Consider the following 17,500-nt stretch of genomic DNA (forward strand, 5'->3'; position numbering starts at 1 on the left):
ACACACACACACACACACACACACACACACACACACACACACACACACACACACACACACACACGCAGTGCGGTCAGCCGTTGCCCGTAACCGCAGCAACCAGATGCTGGTCAGAGGTCGCCAAGTTTCCCTCCGAACGTTTTTATTCTGGTTGTTGTTTTTTTAAACTTCACATCATAAGAATTGTATTTTTTGTTTCATGCAGTTGATCATATTAAGTTTTAACATCACGTGGAATGAAACCGTACGTCGACGTCACTGAAACGTTTCTGGACGTGTCGCGACCACGACGACGAGCTGCTGCTGTTTCTAATGAATCTACTGATTCGGTTCATAACGTTTGTGCCTCACGTTGTAATGTTGACTCATGGAGGATACCACACACACACACACACACACACACACACACACACACACACACAGTCTGTCGTCTGAATACAAGAGTGGACAGAGTCTGACTCTCAATGGCTTTTGTTGATCTCTTTAGTCTCTTTTTTATTCCTGCTTCCTGTCGACAGGGAGGGGCCCTGTGGTGTGTGTGTGTGTGTGTGTGTGTGTGTGTGTGTGTGTGTTCGTCCATGTCTGTGTCTGTGTGTGTGTGCGTCTCACCTCGTTGCCGTGCATGTTGGCCACATATTTGAACTCGGGGACGCCGAGGGTGTGACGACGAGGACTCCGACCCAGAGCCAGAACCCACAGCTGCTGACCTGAGGGACGCAGAGCGAGAGAGTTCAACATTCACAACACCTTGTCAGTGTCAGTCAGAGACGCGAGTCGACGGTGAACAGTTTGTAACAGTTGCTGGTTTTATTGACAGTAAGTGGCCGTTTCCATGTGGGTTCTTCTCCGGCAGCTGTCAATCAGAGGGTGGTGTGTGAACGGTCGTTTGTCTCTGTGACGGACTGATGACCTGGGTGAGCCCCGCCCCCTCGCCCCAGTGTCTGCTGGGATTAGCCCCCGTCCCCCCCAAACCCTCAGAGGATAATCAATACCGATGACGGAAGGATGACGGGACAACGATGTTTACAGGAACGTGACAAATTAATACTTTGACGTGAGGATGGCTCAATTTTTTTTATCGTTGACAGCAAACCAACGGCATCTTCACAAGCCGGGGTTCCAACCACACACACGGAACACATGCCGCGAGGCAGCGTTCTCATCGGACAGATGAACGTTTTGTCCTTCTCTCATACTTGTCTTTATGGCAACGCTGTAATTGCTGCTGTTTTGTCAGCGGAGGAGTGAAAAGTTTCCATGTACGTGTACGCAACCGCAGGTGAGTGTGTCAGAGAAGTCAGCGGGCCGTGCAAGCCTCAGCAGGCCGCCAACACACACACGCACACACACACACACACACACACACACACACACGAACAAACACACACACTGAGCTGCAAGAGTCATCACTGAAACATGAGGGAGAAACTGGCAAACTGCAGACAAGGCAGCTACACACACACACACACACACACACACACACACACACAGGTTGGACGCAGGACGGCTGGTGGCCTAGATTAGCTCAGATTAGCGCTGTCTGTCTGTCTGTGTGTGTGTGTGTGTGTTGGCGATTAGCCAGATTAAATCGTCCCAGATTAAATTGACCTCAGTTCGCCGTCCAGTTATACGATCCTCACACCAACACACACACACACACACACACACACACACACACACACACACACACACTCTCGCAGTGTCACGGTTGCTATAGTGACTGACACCTGATACTTCATCAGTCACTCATCATGTGTGTGTGTGTGTGTGTGTGTAAAGTAGTGCAGGTTAAAAGCTGTTTGTGCTGTAACTCCTGCAGTATGTTAGCGATGTGTGTCTGCGGGGCCAATACTTCTGTTCACACAAGTATTTATTCAATAGCTGCAGGGTACAAGATTCAAATGTCGAAGGGAATGGTTTTAAAGAAAAGTTTAAAAAAATTGAAGATCGAGTTTATGACTGCGACTCGTGAAACGGACGAGATCGGAGCACGACTACGTTCAACGAGACTTCACGTTAAACCTGCGCTGAGAAACCCTTTGTCTCTCTGTCGCCCCCTTCTGGCTGTGAGAATAATCACACGGACGCTGTCGATCGTTTTCTTCTCGAGACTGTCGTGATCCCTCATCGCCAGAATCGCAAACTCTTCCTTGGTTTTTCCCGCCAGTTGCCAGTTGCCAGTTGCCAGTTGCTAGTTGCCGTACCCGACAACGCTGCACCATTGTTGTCATGGTTACACTAATAAAAATGTGGCTAAACATGGAAAAGAAACATCGCAGACTAGCGGGGAAAAAAATGACTTTGTTAAAACGTTGGGGGTTCGATTTTTTATATTTTACGTTACTGTTTGTAGAATATTTTGGAGTTTTGGGACATTTCATAGTCTAAATTTAACCAATAGTCATCGTTACCTCTGACGGACTGGCCGATGCTGTACAGGTGCGCGATGTCCGGGTTGGAGGCGTTGACCTGGACGAGGTACTGCTCGATCTCGCGGTTGTTGTGGTAACGGAACTCCAGAGCGGAGGAGGCGGGGCTGAGGAGGAGGAGGAGGAGGAGGAGGAGGAAGAAGAGGAGCGATGACATCACTGCAGTGTGACCTGCGGGGGGAGGTCACAACGTGTAGGGTTATTGTGGGAAGAATTGTTTTTCATGAAAATTGAATTTAACTGATGAATCTTATTTTACATTTTAAATATTTTTATTAAGACAAAAGTTTTTAATGTATTTTTTGATCTTTGAGTCTGATTGTTGATTATTTAGTCACAACTATTTATTGTATTATTTATTTTCTGCCTCATTTTCAAGAACAATTTTACCTTGAAACCAAGAAGTTGCGGTTATGTCACAATGTTTCTTTGCGGACGACATACAGTTATACATTCCAATAAATTCCTTACAGAATTGTCGTTCTTACATCCGATGTTGGATGGCAACTACTTTTATTTAGCTAAATCCAGAAATGATAGACTTTCTTATTACTGACCATGAAAACATTTTTAAAAAAAATCATTCAATGAGAAACATTTTGGACTAAACGTTTTCTTAGCGAACGAACCTCAGATCTATTTGCTAGATGGATGAAATCAATTTTTCTTTCTTGCAAAAACATTCCCTCCTACAGCTTCACAATATCGAGGGGTGGAAAAAAAAATGTCTCCTTGTAACTATGTAACTTCAGGTTGTGAAAACAGCAGAGTAACTGTTGAATGTGACGCAGTTGAGTTGAAACAACTAACGTGCAATTATTCCATTCAAATATAGTTTGCCGCCTCTCAAAAGTGACCATTTCCTCTTGTGCATCACCACGATGATGCAGCTGAACCTTGGCCCTGTTCACGTCGGCCTGTCAATCATCTGCAGCTCCTGGTCGACTGTTCAGGGATTCCAGCTGTAATCGGAGTAGTTGTGTGTGTGTGTGAGCATCTGGAAGGAGCGTTCACCTTCTGACAGACAGAGAGCGGTTAGATGGGTTCACAAACAGGTTCCTGTCACTGGCCTCTGAGTTATGGATGGTGTCATTTCAGATGAATCTTCAACACACTTCTGCTGGTGTCTGACTGAACGTCCTCCCGAGACACTGTGAGCAATTATTCAATGTGAAAAATGGTTCAAAATAAAAAAGTAGGTGAACCAACGGGAAGGACATTGATGTCCAGGTGATCATGTGGTGAGCATCATCATCATCATCAACTTCTTCTTTAACGTCGACGTGCACTCTTCGTCTTGGAAGGGAGATGTTGAGTTATGAAAACTGTAGTCGAACCATCCGCGGAGATGTTTTATTAATATCACAGGAACAAACAAGTGGAGTGGAGTTAAAACTGAGCAAAACTGATGTGAACTCAACTAACGAGGTCCGATCAAACACAGGAGCCAATAAACCATCATCAAGAAATAATGTTGAACAATACACTGATAATGAATATTATGAATAACAGATTCAACCAGAAACATCACAGGTCCATACGTTATAGTAATAATAATAATTATTACTCCTCTTTGTATTTGCACCAGCAGCACATGACACATCAGACCGGAGGAATGTTCCTGAAGCAGCTGATCGATCGATGGTCGTCACAGTTCTCACCTGTCGGTCGGTCGACGAGGATCCGAGCGACACCGAACCGGACGGACGAGGCTCCGAGTCCCGGCGGAGGAGGAGGAGGAGGAGGAGGAGGAGGAGGAAGAGTCCGTCCGTCGCTTCTTTGAATGAATGTTACTTATTCATCCGCGGGTCTCCCGGTCTGTCTCCCGGAGGGGCGGAGCTTACAGGAGAGTGTGTGTGTGCGTGTGTGTGTGTGAGTGTGAGTGTGTGTGTGTGTGAGCGTGTGTGTGAGTGTGTGAGTCTGTGTGTGTGTGTGTGAGAGTGTGTGTGTGTGTGTGTGTGTGTGAGTGTGTGTCTGCGTGTGTGTGTGAGTGTGTGTGTGTGTGAGAGTGTGTGTGTGAGTGTGTGTGAGAGTGTGTGTGTGTGAGTGTGTGTGTGTGTCTGCGTGTGTGTGTGAGTGTGTGTGTGTGTGAGGAACAGAGTGATGATTCATTCCCTTCAGACAGTCAAAAGCCTCTTTTCTGAGCCAATGTGTGTTTTTAACCCGATTAACATTCAAATTCAACTTTATCGGAAAAGTGTAACATTGGAGTCGACGGAAAAAACATCCGAGCAGAGGATTTTTTAAATCTGAAGTAAGTAGATGGGATCAAGAAATATTAAGAATTCACAGGTGAAGTTAAAAAACAACAACTTCAGAATAAGTGGATTCCTCGGAGAGCTCGTCGGGGCCTTGAGGAGGACGTTGTGTCTTTGGACTTGTTGGTGAACTCGTAGGAGGCTGTTGTTAGAAAACCTGGAGGATGTTTTAGTCCTCAAAGAGCATGTAGTGCCTCTTGAAGAGCTTAGTAAGGGTCCTTGAAAATGGTGAAGAAAACCTAGAGGAGGTCGTATGAGTCACGGAGGAGGTGGAGGAGGACGCCCGCAGACGCAAGGTCCTAGAAGACAATGAGGGACTTTTGGAAGAGTTTGTTGGCGTCCTGGAGGACGTCAAAGTCCTGGAGGGCGTCTAAGTCCTGGAGGGCGTCAGGTCCTGGAGGGCGTCAGGTCCTGGAGGACGTCAGGTCCTGGAGGACTTCAAAGTCCTGGAGGACGTCAAAGTCCTGGAGGGCGTCAAAGTCCCGGAGGGCGTCAGGTCCTGGAGGACGTCGGGTCCTGGAGGACGTCGGGTCCTGGAGGGCGTCAGGTCCTGGAGGGCGTCAGGTCCTGGAGGATGTCAAAGTCCTGGAGGACGTCAGGTCCTGGAGGGCGTCAGGTCCTGGAGGGCGTCAGGTCCTGGAGGACGTCAAAGTCCTGGAGGACGTCAAAGTCCTGGAGGGCGTCAGGTCCTGGAGGGCGTCAGGTCCTGGAGGACGTCAGGTCCTGGAGGACGTCAAAGTCCTGGAGGGCGTCAGGTCCTGGAGGACGTCAAAGTCCTGGAGGGCGTCAGGTCCTGGAGGACGTCAAAGTCCTGGAGGGCGTCAGGTCCTGGAGGACGTCAAAGTCCTGGAGGGCGTCAGGTCCTGGAGGGCGTCAGGTCCTGGAGGACGTCAAAGTCCTGGAGGGCTTCGGGTCCTGGAGGACGTCGGGTCCTGGAGGACGTCGGGTCCTGGAGGGCGTCATGTCCTGGAGGGCGTCAGGTCCTGGAGGACGTCAAAGTCCTGGAGGGCGTCAGGTCCTGGAGGACGTCAAAGTCCTGGAGGGCGTCAGGTCCTGGAGGGCGTCAGGTCCTGGAGGACGTCAAAGTCCTGGAGGACGTCAAAGTCCTGGAGGGCGTCTAAGTCCTCAGGGGAGTTTAGGTCCTGGAGGGGCTTGTAGGCACTTTGAGGAAGATGTCGTATTCGTTCTCGAGGAGGTTGTAGATACATACCGAGGTCACAGACTCCCTGAAGAGAACTTAGGGGTGTTTGGGGTCCTTGAAGATGTTTTAGTCCTTGAAGATGTCTTTTTTATCGATCATTAAGAATGTTGTAGGAGTCCTGGAATAGGTTGAGATGTAAACAAACTGCTTAAACTCATGAATTCCTGAATTTAGGATGAACATCTACAGCTTCATTTTGAATTAATTTTTTCTTCTTAATTTTCAAAAAATTACCATTGAATCAAGTGTGGCTTTTGAAAAACTCTACTTTAGTGCCCCCAAGTGGCCGTTTAGACAAAACACACCATTACAGAACCTCTACTTTATTAATATGAAAATTCTTCAATTTCCCTTTTAACTTTTAATACAACAATTTACATTATACTGCCTGTTTATCATATTTCATTTAAGGTATTGATATAATTTTCAATATAACGTTATTTAATAGTTTTGCATCCATTTTTTTTACATAGTTTTTAAATTCTGACAAGAAAACATTATTTAGGTATTTTAAACAATAATGATTTTAAAAAAAATTAAAGGTTGAATATTGATTTGTATCATAATGTTCGGTTTGGCTTTTGCTAAAAAATATATGAAAAACCTTTATTCTTGTTTGATAATAAACCTTAAGTAGCAAATTACTTTTTGCAAATGGTTGTGTTTGTGTGTTTATACATGCAGAATTTATAAATGTAAAACATATGTTTGTAATAGAAAAATTGAATTGTTGAATAAAATATTTACAACTTTTTAGATAGTTTCGGTTTAGGTTTGCCAAAACCAAACCTGTATCTTCTCCCTTTGACAACAGAAACCAGCTGAAAGCAGATGGGAGGCGTCAGGTCGATGTGATGGTGTTTTGGCGCCATCTGCTGGCTGCAGCTCTAGACTACAACACCAAAAATCTCATCACAACCCAAATAAAAATGTTATTTTCAACCTGAAAGATACATAAATGTATACTTCTACTTTGTCACAGCAGCTTTAAGGTCTGCATGTGAGAACTGGTAATAGGTAGATGAGTAAATAAGTACAGGTCGTTGAGGAGGTTCTGGGGTCTTGAAGTAAAGTTTATGGATACTAAAAAATGACCTGTGGAGGTCCAGGTAGATCCTAATGTGCGTCGGTTGGTTGTAGGAGTCCTAAGGGACGTTCTTTTGGCATCCCCGAGGACGATTACGTCCCTCAAGAGGATGTAGGCGTCCTTAAATAGGTTTTAAGGTTCTCGAAGAGGCTCTAGGGACCTAGATGGGATTCATTGGGGAGGGTCTTTAAAAGATTGTGGGATCTTAAAAGACATTTTAGGGTCCTTAGAGAGAGGTCACTTAAGAGGTTGTAGAGGTTCTCGAGGAGACTGCAGGAGTCCGTGGCTATTGTGTAGGAGAACCTGGTTTCAGAAGGATCTGAAGAGACAGCGAGGTTTTATCGATTGGCTTTTGTAGACGTTGCAGGGGATTTGAAAAAGGTTGTGAGGGGCCTTGAGCAGACTGCAGGAGACCTTGACTCGTTTGTAAGAGGAACTGAGGCGGTTGTAGAGGCCTCTGAAGAGATTGCAGGAATTGTTTGAAGAGGTTGCAGGGGATCTGAAGAGGTTGTAGGGATTCCGGCCCACGAGTCGGAGCAGCAGCCGTCCTCCAGGTGGTTGTTCGCATCCTTGAAGGGGTTTTGGAGGTCTTTGAAGACGGAGGTCTCAGTTTTGCCAACATTGAATGTTCATATCCCGACTGCTAAAAGACTCGGGTGAACATGTGAAGATATAGAACGCAACAGTGAATATCTGTAGCGGTTCAAGTTCCGTCTCTCTTTTCCTTCTCTTTCAGTTTTTATCAAAATTGAAATTAGTATTCTGATGATTGCCTCTGTGTCAGGTGTAGTCTTCTGTGTTTTCGGCTTCTGCTTGCGTTAAAGCGAACCGACAGCACTGAAAGCGTTTTTAATCCTCCGCCTTGTACGCCGAGGTAATAATGTCAGGGTAATTGTGCCTCGGGGGGCCGGCTGGATGACTGACAGCTCATTTAAGCCGACACGGTCAAGGCGATGAGAGACGAGGCTCAGAAACAGGAAGTTAATGAAGCCGCGGCGAAGATCGACAGGTACAACATCAGTGATGCACTCATCTGTCTCCGAGCAATTGAAATCTCATTTTGTGAAACACGCGACGCTGACTCACCCCCGTTTCCTCTCTGCGCTGCAGAATTTCTTTACCTGGAAAACAAATTATCTTTAAAGTTTGAGTCCAACGACACAGACAGACGGATATAAGTGGAGTAGATGGAAATAGTTTGTCTCGGTTGGGACTTTGAGGTGAAGTGGTCCTTGAGGAGGTCTAGGAGGAGGCTCGTGACGCCCCTGTTGTGTCGACCTGATGGTGACACCAGAGGGAACGTCAGTCGGATCGAACTCTGGGAAACTCGAACCGAGATGGTTGACCCACCGAGTGACAGGGCGACGCTGCTACCTTCTCCTATTTTGCTGCGTTTAGGTCTATTGATTCCCGTGTTAGCAACTTGTGAGTGTTCACATCATCCGACAACTCAAAATGGCCGCCTCACTCATCACTGGTGCTTCTACAAGCTTCTGCTATCGCTACCTAGCCAACGTTAGCATTGGTAGTCGTTTGCTTACCTTACGTTTTGAGTTCAGCATCGAACGTCATTCCTTCACTCGTCAAGAAACTGTCTCAAGCGTGGAAAGCAACGTCGCGCCAACTCCCGCTTCCATTTCGATCACTTCTTTGCCTCTACTCAAGTTAGCATGCTAACTAGCTAGCCCAGGCCCACTTCAGCATTCAGTCCGTCCTGCCCAGAGGGCGTGTTCACTCCTCTTGGCGATCAAACCTTTAGCACCACCTGCTCCAGACAGGAGTCCACGTTTAGCGGATAATATAACGTACGGTTGGCACGTTTAAATCAATAAGCACAAACAAAACAAAATACGGGTTTCTCTTATCATTTCTTATGATTTGTCCAATATGGTGCATTCAATGACCCAGAAACATGATCAGTTGTTAAGCGGAGGTTTCAGAGTCGTGATTTTTGGTTTGCCAAGCACGAAAATGTTGAGCAGAGACAAACAGGTTGAAGAGAGACAGACAGGTTGAAGAGAGACAGACAGACAGGTTGAAGAGAGACAGACAGACAGGTTGAAGAGAGACAGACAGACAGGTTGACGAGAGACAGACAGACAGACAGGTTGAAGAGAGACAGACAGACAGACAGACAGGTTGAAGAGAGACAGACAGACAGACAGACAGGTTGAAGAGAGACAGACAGACAGACAGACAGGTTGAAGAGAGACAGACAGACAGACAGGTTGAAGAGAGACAGATCTGCATAGTCGGAGTTAATCTTTTTTGGAGATAAGACTCTAAATCTTTGAGCAGCGGAAGAAAGCTGAAATCCAGACCATCACATTTCCATAATCTGCCTCGTATCCTAACCAACCAGCCCCGACACACACACACTCATCTCCCATCATGCACCTGGCCCACTGATGCGTTACCATAATCCATAAGAAGCATGTACAGACTTTTTAGCTGTCGTTTTTTTGGACGGATGCAAAACTGGAGCCGCGGTGGAGTTGTTCCTGAACCGAAGCAGTTGAGGAAAGTTTCCAAGACCAAAAAACACTTTCCTGGACCAACTCGTGAGCTCCTCCTTCACAACGCAGAGGTGATGAGAGTGGAAGGGTTTTCCTATATTTTATATATTCAATATTTCAGCTGCGTCGCAGCTAACCACTCGCACGACTGTAGACACTTAGTTTTAAATGTACGCTACAGATGCTGTTCCAGTAAAACGCTGTTCCACTTGTTCCCGTCTTGTAGCCGAACTTACACTCGACATGTAAAAACTCACAGCGCAGCCACTTCACCGCCAGCGTGCCGCCCGTCACTCAGAGCGTCTGAACTGTCGACAGCGCTTCCACTGCAGCTCCTCACATCAATGTTGCATGAAGCCACAGTCTGTTGGAGCATCTCCCTCCTCTGCAGCCTCAGGTCGACTTATTGCTGCTCGTACCCTCACTGTGCCGTTTGGTTCCAACAGTCCAACATTTAATATTTGTTAAATATTTCTCTTTTTTCTCATGCGCCTCCGTATCGACTGGAAAATAAATCTGGAATAGGATGAAATCAATGAGTTCTTGTGTGACAATGATTTTCCACATATGTTCATATTTATCTGTGCAGGTACTGTAATCATGTACGATTATTATAATAATTAATTGTTGCATTGGCATAAGTGATGATAATCAAATGATGATGATGATGATTCAATAATAATTTAAATATTATACATATATATATGTACAACAGTCTCAAGGACCATTTTTTACATTGAGTACTTTGACTTTTCATAGTTTAAGTAGAGTTTCCTGAATGTACTCACATACTTTTACTTTACTTTACCTAACCCTAGAAAATACCTGACTTCTACTTGTAATGGAGTATTTTTCAGTGTGGTACAAGTACTGCTACTTAAGTACAGGATCTGAATACTTCATGTTCTGGGGTGTAATGAACAGTGCGGCCTTTAGAGGTCGCTAGCGTGACGCAGCAACACACAATACACAGTGTTCAGTATTTACTTTTACTGTGCAATAAAGTGAATTTATTTTATTGACATAGTGAATTATTTAATACTCTCGTCGTGGTTTCTATAGCGGTTACCATGTTAAATTTAGTAACTTTTACATGGCCAAAGAGTCAATGGGGATAAAAAGGTCAATTATTTATGTTATATATCTATTCATATTTTATTTTGTATTGATTTTTGTCAGCACTTCTCAGCTGCACACAGTGAAACAGTTCCAATTCCTACTATAGCGAATCAACAAAGATAACCCAAGTACAAAAAATATGTATGAATAAACCACTAAATCTTTTTGTTTTTGTTTTTACATAATTTACATTTGTTTCTAAAACCAACACTTTTTCATACCTATGAGATAATGAGCTTCACTGTCGGCGGCAAAGTGAAGCTGCGGCACGATCACCTGTCAAAACTGTCTCAGCCCCCTGCGACACAAAGACAACTTACAACCAACATAATTATCTTCAGCATGCAAGAAAATATGTTGACAGAACCTTTTGCAATGACATTTAATCATGTTTCGTACCTTTTACTTTAAGAGAACTCAAGTTTTGAAACTATAATATAACTATAATACTATAATAACTATAATAATATAAACTTGGCTCTGTTCGGTCAGTTAGCTTAGCACAACGACTAGCCTGACTCTGTCCACACATTTATCTAAAGGGTGATTTGTCACGTGGACTCAGTTCACTGAGGACTTTGTCCTGACTCATCGCCGCCGGTGTTTATGACGACTGATAAGACTGTGAGAAGAAAGTTTCTCTCGCTTGTTACTTATCGAACATGTTTCAAACGGGGCAGAGCAGCCGGACACAGAAACACAGGATGTATTAAGAACAACGTCAGTAAGTGACATTTATTTCTTCATTTCCCTTTCGTTCGAGTCTCTTAACTTTGGTAATGATAAAAGTTTCTGTTGTGTCGCAGCTTCAGAACATCGTTCAGTGCTGTTGCGTATTGACGCCTATTTCTTCTAACGTTGATTTGATCTGTGTTTTTGACGACAGAAAATACTGATTTCTAATTGGCCGATTGGTGCCGACAAATGTTTTTGGGGGTGAACCAATAGTTTCACCATCATTCTACATCCAAGCCTAAAGGAACCAGTAACCGTAGTAACAAAGTTGATGAGAAATCGTTCCACTGCCGACGTCAGACTGTTTTCAGTTGTTGAGGTATTTTTTTCGCCCATGAAGATTTTGACTTTATTTGAATTGCAATGGGGTTTTTAGCTTGTTGAGCCGCAGAGAAATCTACACAGTCCTCTAATGAAAAAACATTTAAATCTGCAAGATTCGTTTTTTATTTGGAACTGCACCAAATCTCACTCTCTAAGTATTATTCCCATGAATATGTCTTTTAAAATTTTTTTTTTTAAATCAACATCCACAAATTATTCTCTGTGAAATTTGAAAAAAGGCCAATAAACGTTCTCTCTCACAAGGTCAAAGAAAGTGATTAGAAAAAATTCATGGATCAGCCCAAAAATAAAATGGGTTCTTCCCGGATCCATGTCCCATCCTTCCAAAAAGATTATTAGAAATCTGTTATGTAGCTTTGACGTCATCCAAAAACCAACAAACCAACCCACCGGCCGACCAATGAGTCACATCTGTGAGTAAGTCAAGAAGTTTATAGGAGAAATCACGTCCTCTGAAACTCTGACCCTTTTACATCCTGGAAAACACAAAACGCCCTCGCATGTCAAGAGCTTCACTGTAATTGTGTTACAATATTTACCATAAGCGATACTGAAAAAGATAACGAATCATTTTTACTCATGTTGTGGAGTATTGTATATACTAATTGGTGCTTGTCATATGTTCATGCATTTCATAAGAAATGCTTCTTGTTATAATGGATGAAATGTTTTATGTACTTTATCATGTTTTGTGTATGTTATGTTAAGGTCTGTGAGAAGTCCGTGTTCCACCTGGTTTCAAACTTTCCCTGAAGTTTCTGTTGGGATGAAGTGGGGATAGAAGTCACCCTGGACATTTGATTCACACCTGAAACCACCTGATAATACACTATTTCTTTTTTAATGAACAGAGGAGAAGCCTTCCCTTTGCAAAACTTTTTTTCTCCAGTTACAAACTATATGGTATTTGCCGAAACAAATTCACTGAAGTGAAAGTTCTGACACAAAAACTATATTCATATGTGTCCTTGTGCAATTTGTTAAGTGGGTATACAGAAGGAAACCTTGGAGCTTTCTGGTTGGACACAATGAAAGAATGACACTCAAGAGCAAACCGCCGCCAAGGCCCGACCGTCCTCAAATTAATCAAGCTGCACCGAATCCCACACACTCATAGAAATCAGTCCTATAAATGTCCATGAGTGATTCCTTGGGAAGATCTGTGAAAATGTCAAAAATGCCGACAGGCAAACAAAAAAGATTGTTTAAAAAAAGATATTCTATATCCGCCCCTTTGTCCAGATACTCGCCGAAATTGAAATGATGCTTTCTTGGCCAAAGTACCGTCCTTCCACCAAGTTTTGTGAAAATCCAATTCATAGTTTTTGCGTAAACATGCTGATATTGACATTTATTCATTTGACGAGGCACAGTGCTCATTGATCAGCAGACCAGAGTTAGCTATAAAGGCTGATTTCCATCTGTTGTCCTCAGCTAGTTCTTTATGGGCGACAGACCAACTAAACAACCAACAAGCAAACGGACAGGGGCCAAAACATAAGCTCCTCGCCTGACGTAACAAAGTCATGAATTTGGACACATTCTATACCAGAATGTGACGATATAACACAAAAAATAAACACAAACGTGTGTATGCACTGATACAAAGACATGAATCTGTAATCGTCAACATCTTGTCTGATCCGATCAGGATGCAGAGATGGTGACCGTTGAAGAGCTGCTCTTGGAGGCCCTGGAAAAGTTGGAACACGAAGACTTTATGACTTTCAAATGGTACCTGCAGCTGCCCGAGCTCTACAGCGGCTTCACGCCGATCCCGACGTTCCGGCTGAAGGAGGCACAGAGGCGGGAGACGGTGACAGTGATGGTGCAGAAATACAACCGTCAGGTCGTGGAGGTGGCCAAGGCGGTCTTTGGGAAGATGAACATGAATGAACTGGTGCATTATTTGACAGAGCGAAGCTCAGCGCTAAAAGGTAAGTGACGGAGTGAAAAGATGTTGGATAATGTTGCTAAAATGTGTAATTAGCAAATAATATCCTTCAATTTGATGTTCAATTTTGCGCCACAGTGGTTTCAATCTTTCTCCTAACTAATCTACTGTTGTTGTCATTTCGTTCCTTGCAGATGTGAAGACCTCGGCGCCAGAGCTGACGGAACAGCAGATCATACGGTACCAACAGAAACTACAGTCTTACCTCAAGGCCAGGTTTATTTCTGTTCAGGAGGGAATGGCAGAGAGGATGGACGAGCAGTGCCTGCGCGACATCTTCATCGAGCTGTTCATCACAGCCGGGAGGGAAATACACATCAACGAACAGCACGAGATCATGTGGATGAAGAACCAGAGACGGACGGCAGCAGACACCGAGACACCCATCGAGCCGAGTGACATATTCAAAAGCACTTCTGGAAAACCCATGAGAATGGTGCTGACGACTGGAGTGGCAGGAATTGGCAAAACGTTCGTTGTGAAAAAGTTTGTGTTGGACTGGACCGAGGGGAGGGAAAACCAAGACGTACATCTTATATTTCCCTTTAGCTTCAGCGAACTAAACTTAATGAAGGGAAAGAAGCTCAGTCTGGCACAGCTGGTCCATAAAAGTATCTGGGAAACCAGAGACATCAAAGAGGAAGATCTCACAGTTATCTTCGCAAATCTACAGGCGTCAGGATGCCGAGATTACAACGTGAGTCAATTTAAACTTCTGTTTGTGTTGGACGGATTGGATGAAAGCCGCCTTCAGCTGGACTTGACTAGCACTGAACAGCAGCGAGCTGATTTTGACGTGACACAGTCGGCCTCAGTGGAGGTCCTGCTGAACGCCCTCATCAGTGGGACTCTGCTTCCGTCTGCTCGCGTCTGGATAACCACCCGACCCGCGGCCGCCAGTCAGATCCCTCGAGACTATGTCCAGAGAATGACGGTGGTGAGCGGATTCACCGATCCACAGAAGGAGGAGTACTTCAAGAAGAAATTCCCAGATAGGGAGCAAGCCAGCAAAATCATCTGCCACATCAAGTCATCGCAAACCCTGTTCATCATGTGTCACATCCCAGTGTTCTGCTGGCTCACTTCTGTAGTCCTGCAGGACATTTTGATTACAAAAGCAAAGATGTATCTGCCCACAACAATGACCGAGATGTATTCAGAGTTCCTGATGTATCAAATCACCCAAACGGAAAAGCGATGTGGCACGAAAAAGAGCATTCAGTACATCAAGTCCTTAGCAAAACTAGCATTCCGCCAGCTGGAGCACGGCAACCTCTTCTATGAGAAAGACCTGAAAGACAGTGGCATTAACTTCCGTAAAGCCGCGCTGAACACCGGGGTGTTCACGGAGGTCTCTAAGGACGTGCGCATTTGGAGGGGCCACAGCGACAAGGACAGAAAGTTCAGCTTTGTGCATTTGAGCCTTCAGGAGTATTTTGCTGCCCTTCACGTCGTGATGTCACTCATTAAAGACAACAAGAATGTCCTGTCTGAGACAGAGCTGACACTGGACAAACTGTGCACGCTTTGCAAGAGAATACCCTTAACAGACGTCCACGAGATCGCACTTGAAAAAGCACTGCAGAGTTCCAACGGGCACCTGGACTTGTTCCTGCGCTTCCTTCTGGGCCTTTCCCTGCAGACCAGTCAGGATCTCCTCAGGCGCCTGCTGAAGATGAGCAAAGAGTTCCCTCTGACCAACCACCAGCACACGATCAACTCCATCAAGAAAAGGATAAGTGGGAATACATCTCCAGAGAGGAGCATCAATCTGTTCTACTGTCTTAATGAGCTGAAGGATGATTCCCTCGTGAACGAGGTCCAGCAGTACATGAGTTCAGGAAATCTTTCCCCGAGCAGTCTCTCTCCCGCCCACTGGCCGGGGCTGGTCTTCATCTTACTCTCATCGGAAGAAGCTCTTGACGTGTTCGACTTGAAGAAATACTGTCCGTCAGAGGAGGGTTTACTCCGGCTGATGCCAGTGGTTAAGGCCTCCAACAAATCCCTGTAAGTGCAAAAACAAAACTGCAATCCTTCTCTGTATCAAATGTGGCTATTTGACTCTTCATTTAGTTTTGTCAATCTAATACTTCCTCAGGCTGAGTGGCTGCAATCTGTCAGACAACATCTGTGAAGCTCTGGCTTCAGCGCTCAGCTCTCAGTCGTCCAAACCAACCGAGCTGGACCTGAGTGACAATGACCTTCAGGATTCAGGCGTCAGGCTCCTCTGTGCTGGACTGGAGAGTCCACATTGTGGCCTGCAGACACTCAGGTTGGGATTCATTCTTTTCTTCTTCTTCTTATGACCATTACAATGCTGCTTCACAAAACGCCTGGTTGATATCTGCTAATGATTAACAACCCGTTCACAACCCTGGACTTATCTCGACATGACCCAGTTGTTCTGCGTGCTCCCTACGAAGTTCTTGTAATCTCAGATTGAGCCTTTGTTCGAATTACTCGTGGGCCATCTAGAATCACTAACAAACCACTCGGTCAACTCAATGTAATTATGTTTCTGTGTGTGTGCAGACTGTCCGGCTGTATGATCTCGGAGAGAGGCTGCGCTTCTCTGGCCGCAGCCCTGAGGTCCAACCCCTCAAAGCTGAAAGAGCTGGACCTGAGCTACAATCATCCAGGAGACTCGGTAGCGACAATGCTGTCGGCTCTCCTGAAGGATCCACGCTGGAGACTGGACACTCTCAAGTAGGAATTCCCACTGAATTTCTCTGCCACACAATGTGGATATGCGGAATACTGACTGACTCTGTTCCTTCCTCCAGCCTCGACTATTGTGGCGAGCAAAGGCTGAGACCTGGTTTGAAGAAATGTAAGCTTACACTTCTTGTTTTACGGAACAAAATCAAAATCACGCCTTGAGGAAAAGGGGAAGCTCATCAAAGATTCCAGTCAAAGCTACAAAGCATTTTTGTCGGCTGTAGAAGAGGAATTCGATATGTGATTGCTAACCTTTTATAGCAACATGACAGATGACAGAGTCCCTAATTAGCCAAATCCTCTGAGGCACAAGTGCAGCAGCAAATATCCAATTTAACCAATTATATTATCAGGATCAGAAGAACGTATTCTTTGACAAGGCTCACAGATTTGCAAAGAAAAAAAACAAGCAATTTCCTTGTTTCCTGTATGCGTGCTCAGATAAGCCCACAAGTGGACGATATACCACTGCATCAGACCTGCGCAATGATAATGAGCTGCTGTCCTGCGTCTTGTTTTGTCCATCAGACGTTTGTGAACTGGCCCTGGATGAAAACACGGCACAGAGGAACCTCAAACTGTCCGACGACGGCAAAACGGCGACGGCCGTACCGGACAAGCAGCCGCCTCGTCATCACCCGGAGAGATTCGACTGCTGGCTCCAGGTGCTGTGCGGCACCGGGCTGACCGGCCGCTGCTACTGGGAGGTCAAGTGGACAGGCAAGGTCTACGTAGCAGCGACGTACAAAAGAATCCTCCGGAAAGGAGAGGGCGCCGACATCTGCCTCGGAGCCAACGACCACTCCTGGGTGCTGCTCTGCGACGACGATGGCGGCAGTTACTCTGTGCAGCACCAGAACGAAGCCGTGGCCATTCGCCCCCGGTTCTCTCCCGCCTCCGACAGGGTGGGAGTGTTTCTGGACTTTGCCGCTGGCGTCCTGTCCTTCTACAAAGTGACGCCCGACACCATGATGCTCCTCCACACGTTCAAAGCCACATTCGACCAGCCTCTTTACCCGGCCTTCGGGTTCGGCTTCCGACACTCGTTTAGAGGCTTCAGGTCGTCGGTGTCGTTGTGCGAGGTGGAAGACGGCATCTTCTTCTCCAACTGCTGAGTCAGGACAAACACCGAAACGCA

The 17,500-nt window shown here is 45.4% G+C and overlaps 2 protein-coding genes across 10 annotated transcripts in view; one reads left to right on the forward strand and one right to left on the reverse strand.

Moving 5' to 3' along the window:
• Window positions 1-4,313, reverse strand: part of cpm (carboxypeptidase M) — a 15,572-nt gene extending 11,259 nt beyond the window's left edge. For 5 of the 8 annotated variants that reach the window (XR_004785654.2, XR_004785651.2, XR_004785655.2 and 2 more), the window contains exons 1-3: window positions 4,091-4,312; window positions 2,412-2,600; window positions 610-707 (exon numbers count right to left, since the gene is read on the reverse strand). Coding sequence is in view for 1 of the 8 variants with exons in the window: in XM_035612504.2 (XP_035468397.2) it covers window positions 610-707; window positions 2,412-2,586 (273 nt within the window). In the remaining 7 variants the exon portion in view is untranslated. Of the gene's footprint in view, window positions 1-609; window positions 708-2,411; window positions 2,601-3,058; window positions 3,760-4,090 lie in introns of those variants that run through there. The other 3 variants (XR_007031946.1, XR_007031945.1, XR_004785650.2) reach the window with 3 other exon arrangements.
• Window positions 4,314-11,202: 6,889 nt separating this feature from the next.
• Window positions 11,203-17,500, forward strand: part of LOC118287201 (NACHT, LRR and PYD domains-containing protein 12) — a 7,762-nt gene continuing 1,464 nt past the window's right edge. The window contains exons 1-7 of one of the 2 annotated variants that reach the window (XM_035612166.2): window positions 11,203-11,334; window positions 13,342-13,627; window positions 13,779-15,651; window positions 15,743-15,916; window positions 16,177-16,350; window positions 16,428-16,474; window positions 16,891-17,500. The exon at window positions 16,891-17,500 is cut by the window's right edge and continues 1,464 nt beyond it. In XM_035612166.2, coding sequence (XP_035468059.2) covers window positions 13,351-13,627; window positions 13,779-15,651; window positions 15,743-15,916; window positions 16,177-16,350; window positions 16,428-16,474; window positions 16,891-17,477 — 3,132 coding nt within the window. In that variant the 5' untranslated portion in view covers window positions 11,203-11,334; window positions 13,342-13,350 and the 3' untranslated portion in view covers window positions 17,478-17,500. The remainder of the gene's footprint in view (window positions 11,335-13,341; window positions 13,628-13,778; window positions 15,652-15,742; window positions 15,917-16,176; window positions 16,351-16,427; window positions 16,475-16,890) is intronic. The other variant, XM_047336529.1, reaches the window with a different exon arrangement.

Source organism: Scophthalmus maximus, chromosome 12 (assembly GCF_022379125.1).
Source record: "Scophthalmus maximus strain ysfricsl-2021 chromosome 12, ASM2237912v1, whole genome shotgun sequence".
Lineage (NCBI taxonomy): Eukaryota > Metazoa > Chordata > Actinopteri > Pleuronectiformes > Scophthalmidae > Scophthalmus > Scophthalmus maximus.